At 39.1% G+C, this 12,799-nt stretch overlaps 3 protein-coding genes across 8 annotated transcripts; 2 read left to right on the top strand and 1 right to left on the bottom strand.

Annotated features, from left to right (window-relative positions):
• Positions 1-910: 910 nt before the first annotated feature.
• On the bottom strand, positions 911-2,133 carry LOC117957187 (1-phosphatidylinositol phosphodiesterase-like; the record flags this gene model as incomplete). Its single annotated transcript, XM_034892783.1, has 1 exon — positions 911-2,133. A coding segment is annotated over exon 1 (1,173 nt), but the record flags the coding sequence as incomplete, so codon positions are not given.
• A 1,160-nt stretch (positions 2,134-3,293) lies between these two features.
• On the top strand, positions 3,294-9,217 carry oscp1a (organic solute carrier partner 1a). 3 transcript variants are annotated; one of them, XM_034892634.1, is made up of 11 exons: positions 3,294-3,630; positions 3,818-3,847; positions 4,102-4,256; positions 5,047-5,214; positions 5,400-5,480; positions 5,565-5,668; positions 6,983-7,111; positions 7,223-7,277; positions 8,071-8,216; positions 8,298-8,358; positions 8,774-9,217. In XM_034892634.1, exons 1-11 carry the CDS (start codon positions 3,519-3,521, stop codon positions 8,894-8,896), a joined length of 1,164 nt encoding a protein of 387 aa, XP_034748525.1. In that variant the 5' UTR covers positions 3,294-3,518; the 3' UTR covers positions 8,897-9,217. The 3 variants fall into 3 exon arrangements, with proteins under 3 accessions (XP_034748525.1, XP_034748526.1, XP_034748527.1); XM_034892636.1 differs by having other exon boundaries at positions 3,532-3,664; positions 3,814-3,847; XM_034892635.1 differs by lacking the exon at positions 3,818-3,847.
• Positions 9,218-9,586: 369 nt separating this feature from the next.
• lsm10 (LSM10, U7 small nuclear RNA associated) lies at positions 9,587-11,831 on the top strand. 4 transcript variants are annotated; one of them, XM_034892637.1, is made up of 2 exons: positions 9,587-9,766; positions 11,223-11,831. In XM_034892637.1, exon 2 carries the CDS (start codon positions 11,255-11,257, stop codon positions 11,672-11,674), a length of 420 nt encoding a protein of 139 aa, XP_034748528.1. In that variant the 5' UTR covers positions 9,587-9,766; positions 11,223-11,254; the 3' UTR covers positions 11,675-11,831. The 4 variants fall into 4 exon arrangements, with proteins under 4 accessions (XP_034748528.1, XP_034748531.1, XP_034748530.1 ...); XM_034892640.1 differs by having other exon boundaries at positions 9,651-9,766; positions 11,242-11,831; XM_034892639.1 differs by lacking the exon at positions 9,587-9,766 and adding an exon at positions 10,350-10,375.
• The last annotated feature ends 968 nt before the right edge of the window (positions 11,832-12,799 follow it).

Genomic DNA, 12,799 nt, shown 5'->3' with positions numbered 1-12,799 from the left:
GTGATTCTGGTGCAGCTGTTGGCTCAGGATCATGCTCAGATGTTGGTGTTTCTGGTGCAGCTGTTGGTTCAGGATGCTGCCCAGATGATGGGGATTCTGGTGCAATTGTTGTTCGCTCAGGATCATGCTCAGATGTTGGTGATTCTGGTGCAGCTGTGTGCTCAGGATCTTGCTCAGATGTCGGTGAGTCTGGTGCAGGTGTTGGTTCAAGATCATGCTCAGATGTTGGTGATTCTGGTGCACCTGTTGGCTCAGGATCATGCTCGGATGTTGGTGATTCTGGTGCAGGTGTTGGTTCAGGATCATGCTCAGATGTTGGTGATTCTTGTGCAGCTGTTGGTTTTGCATCCTGCACAGATGTTGGTGATTCTGGTGCAGCTGTTGGTTCAATATCCTGCCCAGATGTTGGTGATTCTGGTGCAGCTGTGGGTTCTGGATCATGCTCAGATGTTGGTGATTCTGGTGCAGCTGTTGGTTCTGGATCCGGCCCAGATGTTGGTGATTCTGGTGCAGCTGTTGGTTCAAGATCATGCTCAGATGTTGGTGGGTCTGGTGCAGGTGTTGGTTCAAGATCATGCTCAGATGTTGGTGATTCTGGTGCACCTGTTGGCTCAGGATCATGCTCGGATGTTGTTGATTCTGGTGCAGCTGTTGGTTCAGTATCCTGCCCAGATGTTGGTGATTCTGGTGCAGCTGTTGGCTGAGGATCATGCTCAGACGTTTGTGATTCTGGTGCAGCTGTTGGTTCGGGATCATGCGCAGATGTTGGGGATTTTGATGCAGCTGTTGGTTCAGTATCCTGTCCAGACGTTTGTGATTCTTGTGTAGCTGTTGGTTCAGGATCATGTTCCGATGTTGGGGATTCTTGTGCAGCTGTTGATTCAGTATCCTGCCCAGATGTTGGTAATTTCAGTGCAGCTGTTGGCTGAGGATCATGCCCAGATGTTGGTGATACAGGTTCAGCTGTTGGTTCAATATCCTGCCCAGATGTTGGTAATTCTGGTGCAGCTGTTGGTTCGGGTTTATGTTTAGATGTTGGATTTTCTGGTTCAGGTGTTAATTCTGAATCCTGCGGAGATGTTGGTGATTCTGGGGCAAGGTCTGTTTCTAGTGTTGGTTCAGGATCCTTCCCAGATGTCGATAATGCTTCAGGTGTAGTTTCCGGTACAGGCATGTCTACATCAGGTCTTTGTCCTTTTTCTTTACCTTTACCACAATTACATGGTTTTAGTTGAATGATGTTTTTAATAAGATCAGCACTGGGGAAGTCCATGCTTACGACACCTAAGCAACCTTGATTTAAGGAGTTTTTCTTATGTTTTACAACCAAGTTTTTAAGCTGTGTGTTAACTTTTTTGGCCACATTTTTAGGACTTTCAAACCTTGATGCTTCACTGTCAGTCAATACAATGTGATGGTCACAGAGGTGTGGCTTGATTTGCTTTATTTTGTCTTCAACATTGATTAGCTTGTTATATTTAATGAAAAATGATTCATGATTTAATGTTCCAGCATTGAACATGTTACTCTGGAGAAAAACAATCTTGCCCCTTGCCTGTTCCATGTTTGGTACAGACAACTTATTCCATATCTTCTTTTTGAATTTTTGAATTAATTTTTTGAGAAGTTCTTCTTCCACTTTCCTCTTGTATAACCCTTGTAGTGTAACTTTCATCAGCACAGTCTCAGTACTGTGGACTGTGAGGAAATCTGAAACCGTCCTTAGGACTTCATCAAATTGAATGTGTTGCGAAAACATCCAGTGTCTATCCCGGATGTAAATATGGTTTTGGGTGGGCAGCCAAATCCCAACATGCACATCAAAATACCGTATTCCCACATTAAGTTGGTCTTTTAAGGTCCAAACTTGACATTTGGCAAGTGGTCCTCCATGTAATGTTAAGCTTTCATGTGTTCCAGGAATGGAGATAGCAGATACTGAAGTTCTTTCAGGTATAGATTTCATCCAGTTCAGGTTATACAATTCTGGATCTAGGTTTGGTACATCATTGAAACCGGTCCCTGAACCAGAACAGGTGGTTATACTGGTGGGAGAAGACATGATATTAGCTAATTTAAACATTTCAACAGAATTAAAAAAGTTTATATAGTTCTTTAACAAGCAACTAACAACAGGACCACTGTCAAATTATCAAACAAATATTTGCTTAATTTCTTCAAACCACACTAAATGATGTGGGAAAAGCAAATTCTTTTATTTAGAATGTGAAAATATGGCAAGACAAAATTACAGCTCAATACAATTAATATTAATATTATCAATACTAAGTTTGACTTACACAGACAGAAGCCAGAGGTAAAGATGGATCCTCATAATCGGTTTGTTGGTTAATCCACTGTATCGTCTGGTGAGATCAATCAGGATTTGTTCAGCTCTCTTTCCAGATGTTTATATTTTTGTCTCATCTCTCAATTTGTAAAACATTTCCCAAGAAAGGCTTTTACCGGTGGACCAGACTGTGACAAATGAAAGTGACTCCCTTGAAAGTGAGGAGCTGTAACAGTGAGCATAAAGATACACTTACATTTGCATGATACTCTCTAATCTTTTATTTTGAATGGCAGGGAGGGAGAGAAAGAGACAAAGACGTGTGGGCATTGTATAAGTAGTGAACAGATCATATCACATCCGTTTAGTTTGTAAAATTTGACTTTAGGGACAAGTCAATTTAGCTATAGCAACTATCCTTTACTACCACTGCGTGTAGAATTCATTTATAACCAAAACTAAATCATTGTAATGTAGTCATTTGTATTGAAACAAATATCAGTATGCAATATTTGTGTAGGCAGCTACATTATTTGAACAAAAAGTATAGTATGAGGCCACCCTTGCCCACGTACTTTTGTGTACATTTGGTTCTATTGGGATCTATGAGGAATGGTTACCCAGAACAGTGGAGTTTGTTACAGCAGCACAATAATACTTATAGTACTTGGAATGAGAGGTTTAACAAACACACTTTGCTCAGTTTACCTAATAATGTTTATTAAAATATATATATATTTTAATTTAACTATAAATTAAATATTTTTTAAACAAATAAAGATTAAAACATATGTCATATATTGGTTTCTAAGGCCTTACTTTCAAGTTTGCATTGTACTCTAAATTATTGTTAACAAGCCTATACAAGCTCACACTCCTGTGATATACAGTAGATGAAATAGTCTTTTCACAGAGATTGAACATACTTACATACAAAGCCATTGTGGTTGGTTGTGTTGTGCTGTCACGTCATCCGCATCCTGACCAATAAGCTTGTGTCTGCTAATCCTCTTCCTCACCACCTGTTGCATCTTAGTGTGACAGGTTATCTTGAGAAGCATGACCAGATAAGGCTTAACATGGGCAATTTGTTACCAGTGGCTATCCACCAACAGGAACAATCAGATAATGCCTTTTAAACAAGAAGAGTGTTTCTGACCTAAAATGGGGATCAGCTGCTTCTAACGCCTACTTCTGAACCAGCTTTTGCCTAAAACTTTTTTGCAAGATGTCTGAGAGAACTTTGCCTCTGGTTTTCATTAATCTTGGTGGAGAGATGCTTTACATACTGGACCAACGCCTACACGCTCTCAACACATCTGACGACAATTCAGAGAAAGGTAGAAGTAGCTAGAGACCTTACAGGCTGTACTGTATGTGTTTAGCACCCAGTCATCCCTCCTCCTGACAAGCTGTAGCTGTCAGATTATAAACTGAACATGTGCAGCCCATATCTTTAAAGCAAAACACCAAATCACAAGTCTATTTTCTTTCTTTTCTTACTTGGGAAAACTGACACGGATGCAGGAGTTTGGTCAGAAAATGACAGGAAAAGAGGTATCCATATTTCAGCACATTGTTATTTAGTTAGCTCCTTTTGCCCCTGCCCCAGTGGTGGAAGAAGTACTTACATGTTATACTTAAAGTAGCAATATCCCAGTGTAGAAATACTGCAGAAATACTATGGTGTAATTAACAGTCATGCATTTTGCATGAATTAACATCAAAACAGACTTCCTTCCATTACCTAAAATAGCATATTCTAAGCAGAATTAACCACCTTTCTTTTTCTGTCTCATACCTACTTATAGTTATGAATGACATAGTTGGGACCATGTTTGGTAAAAACTTTATGGAGGAACTTCTCAAACCTCAGCAGCTATATTCTCACAGGACCATGAAAACAGTGCTAACTCGGTTAGCGCATGCCTCCATCATGAGGCTGAACCCGGCCAGCATGGACAGGGTATGTAAATGATAGTAGAAATAGATGTTTTAAAACCATATTTGTTTTCTTTTAAAGTTGTGGTAATAGTGTTTTATACATATCTAAAACTAAGTTTTTTCAATCCATGACAAATAATTGTACACTAGCCTATAGTGAAGATATGTGGCCATGCATGCAAGGCTGCCCTGTCTTATTATTAAATCTACCCTGTCAGATTTTAAGGCTTTACTGGTTTAAACTGTTTAAAGGTCAATTCAAGTTTTCAAGAGAGTCTAACCTCAAAATGAATCAACTCTGAAGGGTTCATTTTTATATCTCAAGTCCAAATCTTAAGACTAAAGCTTTTATACTTCTTGCAATTTGAAAAAGATGTTAAGAAAATTGGGTACCAGTTTATTTAAAGAGGTGTGCATAAGACTGACATGACACCGTTATCATTATCACATGGCTCCTGTCATGAACATTAAGGAGACATTTTGAGTATTCATGACGGTTAGCATTAAGTGTCATTCTGTAAATTGACACTTTTAATGCAAAGTTAGTGTTGTCTGAGATGTCCTTGTTATGACAACTCGACTTTAAGACAACAATTTGTGTTATAAGAACTTGACATTAAGCAAGATTGTACAACATGTCATGCTCCTGACAGATGTCATGTAATAATGACAGTGTCATGTCAGTGTTATGACCACCCCTTCAAATAAAGTGTTGCCAAAAATTGTAGTATGGAAGAAAACAACATTGTTCAATTGCAGGGGTTGCATATCCTTGAAGTTTCTACCTGCTTTCTCTCCCCTTCCCCATGCAGCTTTACGAGCTGATGGTCATGGCTTTCAAATATCAGGTCTTGCTTTGTCCACGGCCTAAAGACCTGCTGCTCATCACTTACAATCACATTGATACCATCAGGGAATTTGTAAAAGACACTCCTGTGGTCGGGAACAAAGTGGACGAGACACATAGGAAGATCATTGAGGTATATCGAGAGATGTTTTATAAAATCAACCATAAATTATCATATTCTGTTAATGAATGCTTTTATCACATTATCCCAGGATACAGGGGTTTAGTCTGTACCATAGTCTGTTACTACATACTGTATACTGGAATCCAGCCGTCAGTTTTCATCACCTGTATCCTGTGCGACCTATTTTCTTTTAGATATACTCATCTTTACCAGAAGGTGAATTCCAGCTTCTAAGACAAACACTGCTCATATTTTTTCAAGACATGCATGTTCGCGTAAGTCGTCTGCTTTTTTAAAAATTCATCCCTCCAGACAGTGTAGATGCAAATATTATTTATAGTTTTATTTCCTTCTCTTAGGTGTCACTTTTCCTCAAAAATCAACTCCAAAATCCCAATGGACGTTTTGCCCTGTCGACATCAGGCCCAGTGCCTTATGGGATGGATGTTCCGGGGCTTATTAGGTACGCAGATGACAAACATGGCTTTGAATGTGTTCTGATAATTAGAAATATCAAAACAATTAATTAAAACAATCTTTTAGTAACATACAGAGTGTTGTTGGATAACATGATCCAGTCCTGCCCCACTTTTCTAGCTAGCATCTAGATACCACTAGCACTCAACAACTATAGACTGCAATATTGTGACAAATACTATATGGATTTTGTAATTTGGTACATACATACAAAGCCCCCCCGAGTATGAATCCCAATAACCTTGGTGATCTTCCGACTTTTTAATCACACACCACCAGGCCAAAGTATTCAATTAACAAGTAAAATATCTCCAGATCTACAAGATGGATTGGAAGGTAATTTGGTCCAGACATGAACGCCCCTCTCAGGATGAATTGTAACAACTTTGAAGAGTCCCTAACTTTTCATTCTTTAACTAAAAGTGTTTGTTGCCTATTAGCGAATGTTAGCATGTTAGAACACTAAACTAAGATGGTAAACATTATACCGGATATACATCAGCTTGTTGCCATTGTCATTGTGAGCGTGCTACTATGCCAATGTTCACAGTTAGCTCAAAGCACCATTATGGATTTAGATTTTTGTTACATTAATAAAGAATTTAAGTAAAACTATCCATGTAGTTTAGAAGATGAACAGAACGTTCTATGTTAGCATGCTAATGTTCAGCATTTAGTTCAAAGCACCAATGGAACTGTATATTTTGTTACTTTAATGATACATTTAAAACTCATTCAGCCTAGAAAATGGACAGCATGTTTCAGCTGACATTAAAATAATTGTTTTAGTCTAGCTATGAAAAGCTAATTGGGCTTCTAAAGTTAAAACTGGTATTTTCAGCTCAATTAAACCGATGGTTAATGTCTTTGCTTCTTTACTTGGAAAACTGAATATTTCATTTCGAATAAATCTTTTCTTTTTCAAATTTCTTAAATGTATATTTCTTTTTATGAGCACGCAGCTAGACAGCAATTTCTTTGATTTGGATACTAGCAAAAATAGACATTTACTCAGGGTCACTATCCACAACCTTGTATGCGCAAGGGGTTTCACAACTAATATAAATCTACTTTACTTTTATACACCAATCATTTTTCTAGCTTGAGTGTTGGACATCATATACAGACAATTTAACACTTGACCTTCATTATTGGCACCAGACCGGGCTGTGTATGCACTTTGTATAACTTGTATAACTACAAAGGCATCCCTAACAAGCAGACATGTCTAAATTTCAAAGTGCTTATAAGGATTCTCTCAATATCCCAGAGTGTTGTCATCTGCTTCTTGTTTCCACAGGACATTTGACAGGAAGGGCAGAGAAGTGAGACGAAGCGAGTTCCCCACAGGAGGAAGTTACACCAGCCCCATCAGAAAGGGATGTTTTGACCTGCACGGAGACAGAGTCATCAGACTGGGCATGAACATGTAAGTAAAACTGTATGCTACTACAGCGCATATACTTTAGCTTATATGGGTAATATGACATATGTGGATTAAAAGATGACAGAGCTGTTTTGTTTTTCATGAATTAAAAAGGTACACTGTAAATCATCCAGAGGAGACACACACATCCAAGGCTCACTCTGTCAAGGTAATATCCCTACGAGCAGGAAAAACACAGGTGTAAGTAAACAACTCAACATTTCATATTGATTTATTATACTACGTGTTAATTTTTCCCTAGCTATCAAGTTCCTCAGGCAACAGTACACCTACATTTAATTGATTTAAATACATTTCACCGCAGAATGGAGCTAGACAGATTCCCGCGAGCCAACATGCATTACTCAACTAAAATCTTTACATAAATATATAAGCGCAATGCCAGTAGCATAACTACATTTGTTTAAGTACAGTGTGTGGTGGGTACTTGTCCTATACTTAACGTTCTACTTGATGTTCTAACTGCCCTACATTTGCATGAGCTTTGGTTACTAGTTTCTCTGTAAATTAAGATTTTACACACAAACATATTGCTGATAATCTTGTGTACTTTTACTTAAATAAGATTTCGAACACAAGACTTTTTGTTATGATGGATACAGAACAGACCCAAACGCAAGGCTCAATGTGGCTCAAAGGGATGATGGAATGTCAAACAGGTGTGTGTAGTCAGCTGGCCGCAGTAGGCAGGAGGGAAGGGGGAAAACACAGGAAACACAGAAAGAGGCAGGGCCTACAGAGAAAGGAAGGAACTAGAAAACAAAACAAAATCTCACTGCCAGCCGGCCCCAATCACAACACTTTTACTTGTAATTGAGTATTTAATTGTGGTAGAGCTACTAGGAGCTGGATACCTTTTCCATCACTGCGTAATCCCCTCAGTCATCTCACAATATGAATCATGCATAACCTTCCTGTACACCTCCACCATCCTGCTGCAGACGGATGACACTCCCAACCTGCTGGCCAAGGAGGAGCTGAACCTGCTGGCTCGTCTAATGGGCAGCATGAAAGCCGACGACATGCCCAAAACTGAAAGTGGCTTTCGGATCAGCCTGTTTACTACAGACCAGGAGGAGGAGGAGGCGTGCGTGCTTTTCTTTACTCATTCTCTGCTATTTAATTGACATAATTTCCCACCAATATAACTTTATATTTTGCTTCACAGGGAAGCTTCAAGTGGCGCTGAGGAGCCTTTATTTGGAGTGATAAATATCCAAGCAATGGAGGTAGGGTGATGCAATACTGCGGACTGTTAACCAGACAGTTTTCAGTCTTAAGCTATTTGTCAGCAACATCTAAACCTGAGAAAGGACTTTCAGCCAGTTAAAAACACCAGGCACTGATGGGACACTCCTTATCAGGGGGACATATTATTGATAGGAACAAGGACAGAAATAAGTACAGATAAATAGAAAGTAAAAAGCAATGATAAGATATTAAACTAAAATAAGTAAAATTGAAAATATATAAGAGCAATTAAAGACAATTACAGGGCAAATGACAGTGGTCTGATTGTTAGTAGCAAAGTTAGCGAGGTAAAGTAAATAGACCAATGCATAGACCAGAGTATTTTATGATTATACGCACTGGGTTTTGCAAATTTGCGAAGAATCAACATGTTTGGAATTAATTTTGTTTCAGGATGAACAGGCTGCGACTCAACTGGCTCAAATTGCGGGACAGTTTGCGGAGGCAGAAGAGCAGCCGGAAAACCTCAGCAGCAGCAAAGGAGACGACCTGCTGGCCATGATGGACGACCTCTGACCCCGTTGTGTAGCTTCAAAGTAGTTTGATTTATTTCCACTTTACTTCCTCACTCTTTAGCTCAGGTAAAATCACATTATCTGTCACGGTGAGCTTCTGTTAAACCTGTAAAATATGCAGTTGTCGATGTATTCAGTTGTAAAACTGGTTGTTTAACATTGACGTAGATTAGAGTGTATGATAAATATCAAATGACTCCTAAACTACACTTTTAATTACTAGCACTTGGAGAAGTACTACATAAATGCAGTGTACATTGTAAGTACTGTTGTTTCATAATGTATTTTCTACATAAGTATTTTAAATAAAGCACTTATTCATGTTTGTTCTCGTTTTTTACAATATGAGAAATTATAAATAAATTGTTCTGATGTAGGGATTTTAATAGGTCTTTAGGAGTGCCAGAAATTATATTTAATCACTTTTTTACTTATTGACCAAATTGCCTTAGAATCTGGAGATTTAGTCATATGGTGCATATATACCAAATTTCCCAAAGGATTTCTTAAATACATTTTATTATGCATTATAAATACTCAAGACATCATGAAATGATTCATGTTTTTATTCATCCCTTGTATGTATTTTGAATACAACCAAGTTTTCCTCGGCGTTGTATGTTTATTGCTGTTTTAACATGATGCTATATTTAGAGAGGAGAAAATCATCCATTATTGTTCCGCAGTTTGTTTTCTGAAGCCGCCTGCAGAGGACGATGTTGTTCTAAATTGACGCAAAACCATGAAACGTCATCACGCTGCGCTTAGGACTTCATGCGGGGGAACTTGTTGACATATTCGAACGGTTTACCTCCAACTGCAAAGATTGTGCTGTTGGTTTTCACATGAAATAGGGATTTAGGTAATCCAGGTGAGCCTAACACACATTATCCAAGAATATAATATCCAATTTGTTATCTGCTCTGGCGCGACGCTAACAGTCATTTGAGCCGAATTGTGCATAACTGAGATGAGCTGAGTCCTCTGTCCTCCATAAACCTATAGATATCTGCCTTATGAAAGGTTCCTTCTTTGGCTAATTTCAAAGCAGAATTAATGTCAGCCCCACAATCTACTAAATATTAGTAAACATGGTTAAAGGCTGATAGGTACTGATGCTGCTCGTTAGCAGGCTAGCATTAGCATTAGCCCATGTCAATAGTTTATCAACAACGACAGTGTATGTGTTAAGAGATGTCAACTCCTGCCTTGTGTTTCAGCTTGAAAAAAATACTAATATCCTCAAATGTTTCTATTTGGGATAAATGTTATATTTCTTTTGGAGTAATATCTTACCTGTTGTCTGAACTGGGCACCCACAATGACTACCGAGTCATTTTTGTGTTCAGTAATCTTGCATCGCCGAAATGCTGATTGCTCTGATTTCCAATCAGTGCTTTATTAAATGCAGGTGTGTCTAAGTCTGTGGCTCAGACAGTGCTGTCCTCAGTTAGAAATATAGATTTTACACTTAATCAAGGTAATTTATGACTTACACCAAATTCGTTGCTTGTATTTACATTAACTATGAGTAAGTATGTTTACAGCTTTACACTGTCGAGGAAACTTACTTCTGTGGTTTTACAACTCTTCTCAGCTCTAACCATAAATTGTTTTGAGTAGATGTTCTCATATTTACCCAGTTTTTGGTTTCTGTTCATTTCCGTTTTATTGCACAGAACCAGAATCAGTGTTAACCCTCATGTTTTCCTATGTCATTGTTCTTTTTAATTACCCCAAATAACATGATTGATTCTACACAGCGCTCTTCGGCAAGTACACATCTTTACTTTAATTAATTTTGGGGTGTAGCTAGTATTCAACTTTATAGCATTTGGAGAAAAAAAATGAAGGTGTGTCGAAATACTAATGAGTAATAGTTCCAGACAATATTCCAGTCTGGTTATCCAACATCATTCCTTTAATTTTAGTCTAAATAATTCATATTGTCTGCTTTTCTAACTCAAACATTAAGTATAATTCCCTAAAAATGAGGTTTGACATTAAATTCCAAAAATAACTTTAAAGTCAAGTTAGTGTTACGTAGTGTTTAACGTAAAAAAAAAGCATAAAAAAAGGACAAAAACTTGAGGAAAAAGTTAAAAACGTTGACAAAAACATTGTTTCTTTTTCAATTTTTGACAGGAAGACAACACAAGGGTTAACAAGGGTTCACAGTGACGGCAGCATTACACATAGCCTAGAGCCCGGGCCCTGGACATAATAAATACATACTGTAGACAAACATCAACAAAACATGTTGCACAATAAATAGCAGTGTTGCTGATGAATTGTATGACCTCAGCTAATCTCCTGGTTGTCTGCAGGCATCCCTGACCTCTGGACTTCCTCTTCGCTAATGTCCATGGAGTCTGAGGGGACTGAATCCCCGCTGTCGGGCCTGGTGCCTGTTGCTGAAGTCTTCAACTCCATCCGGGAGCGTACAATCACAGAGAACAGTATGGTGGTCCTGCTGCAGGGCCTGCAGGGAGAGGTGACCACGGTGGACCTGAGAAACGAGAGCACAGCGCGGGGCCGCGTGGTCAACGTGGACGCATTCATGAACATACGTCTGGAGGACGTGCTGTACCGGGACAGACGGGGTAAGCTCACCCGGCTGCAGGACCTGTTCATCACGGGCAGGAACGTCCGCTACGTCCACATCCCAGACCACATGGACATAATGAAGACCATACAGAGCCAACTGGCCAAGATCCACCGTGTCCGCAACTTTGCCAGTCATGGAGGAGGCAGAAAAGAGTACTCCAAGAAAAAATAAAACTAATTTTCTTTTTCATAGAAGAATACAAAACTCTGTTGCGTACTGCTATTTTAAGAAAACCAGCATTTTTTTTTTTCCCCAGATTTGAAAACAAGCATCCCACCAGATCAGCAGTTTCTAAACTGAAGGGTCACAAAATGGGATGACAATGAAAGAAATGTTTCAGTTAGGCAAAAATACATTGTTTACCTGACTGAACTGCTCACATCTCACGACCTGTGAAAAAGGGCCATAAGCTCAAAGGTTTGGCAATATAGCCTTTCTTTCTAACAAACAATTATTTTAATTATTAAATCTGCGGATGACAGAATATCACAATGTCAAATTTCCAAGAACCTAATACAGACAGGAATTATGAATAAATATGCTTATCAACTCATTTGTCTGCTCAAAACAATTTTGTTCCATCACACGACTGCTTTATTTAAAATCTAATGGAACATATGACAATTAATGGTAAGTGCGGGTGTGGTGTAAAGTGGCAGTGTCTGTGCTCTGGAGCACTACACAGCCCATCTGTCTGTCCAGGAAAACATTAGTCATGATCAATGCCGGTTTGGTGGAGGGGAAAACAAGCAGACATGTTTTCACAGCTTCCACCTCACAAACTTCCCTGCTGCATGCATCAGTGAGTTGTCACACTCTCCTGTGATTGGTGGTGTGACATCCAAGCCGGGCAGGATGGGACTCTGTTTAGCCAATGGAAACAAGCGGAGCGGGGTGAAAGGACGAGAGTGTTTCTCTTGGAAACTGCTGTCCCAGTGTTCTCCAATACAAAAATACGATTGGGAATTTGAGGAATTTGTAAAGGGGTATGTTATTCATACAGTGTCAGGAAGAGGACAGGCCTGACATAACAGGGGCGGAGGCAGCTAGTGCAGAAAAGCCCTGTGCTGTAGATAGATGGGAGTGCATTCACCAGCATTCAGTCATTTTAAGTGCATTAAATTGAAAAATATTCACACAGGAATGTCCCTCTGCGTTTGGATCATTGTTTTGGCTGTGGCTTCAGTGTGTTTTTAGGGACATATTTTTCTCTTGACTGCTTTAAAACCGACACGACGGCAGCCCACATAATGACTGCTTGCTGCTTTGCTAAAAACACGACCGAGTGCCACATCA

This window comes from Etheostoma cragini, chromosome 14, assembly GCF_013103735.1.
Source record: "Etheostoma cragini isolate CJK2018 chromosome 14, CSU_Ecrag_1.0, whole genome shotgun sequence".
In the NCBI taxonomy this organism is placed as follows: domain Eukaryota; kingdom Metazoa; phylum Chordata; class Actinopteri; order Perciformes; family Percidae; genus Etheostoma; species Etheostoma cragini.
This window is presented reverse-complemented; position numbering and strand designations above follow the sequence as displayed.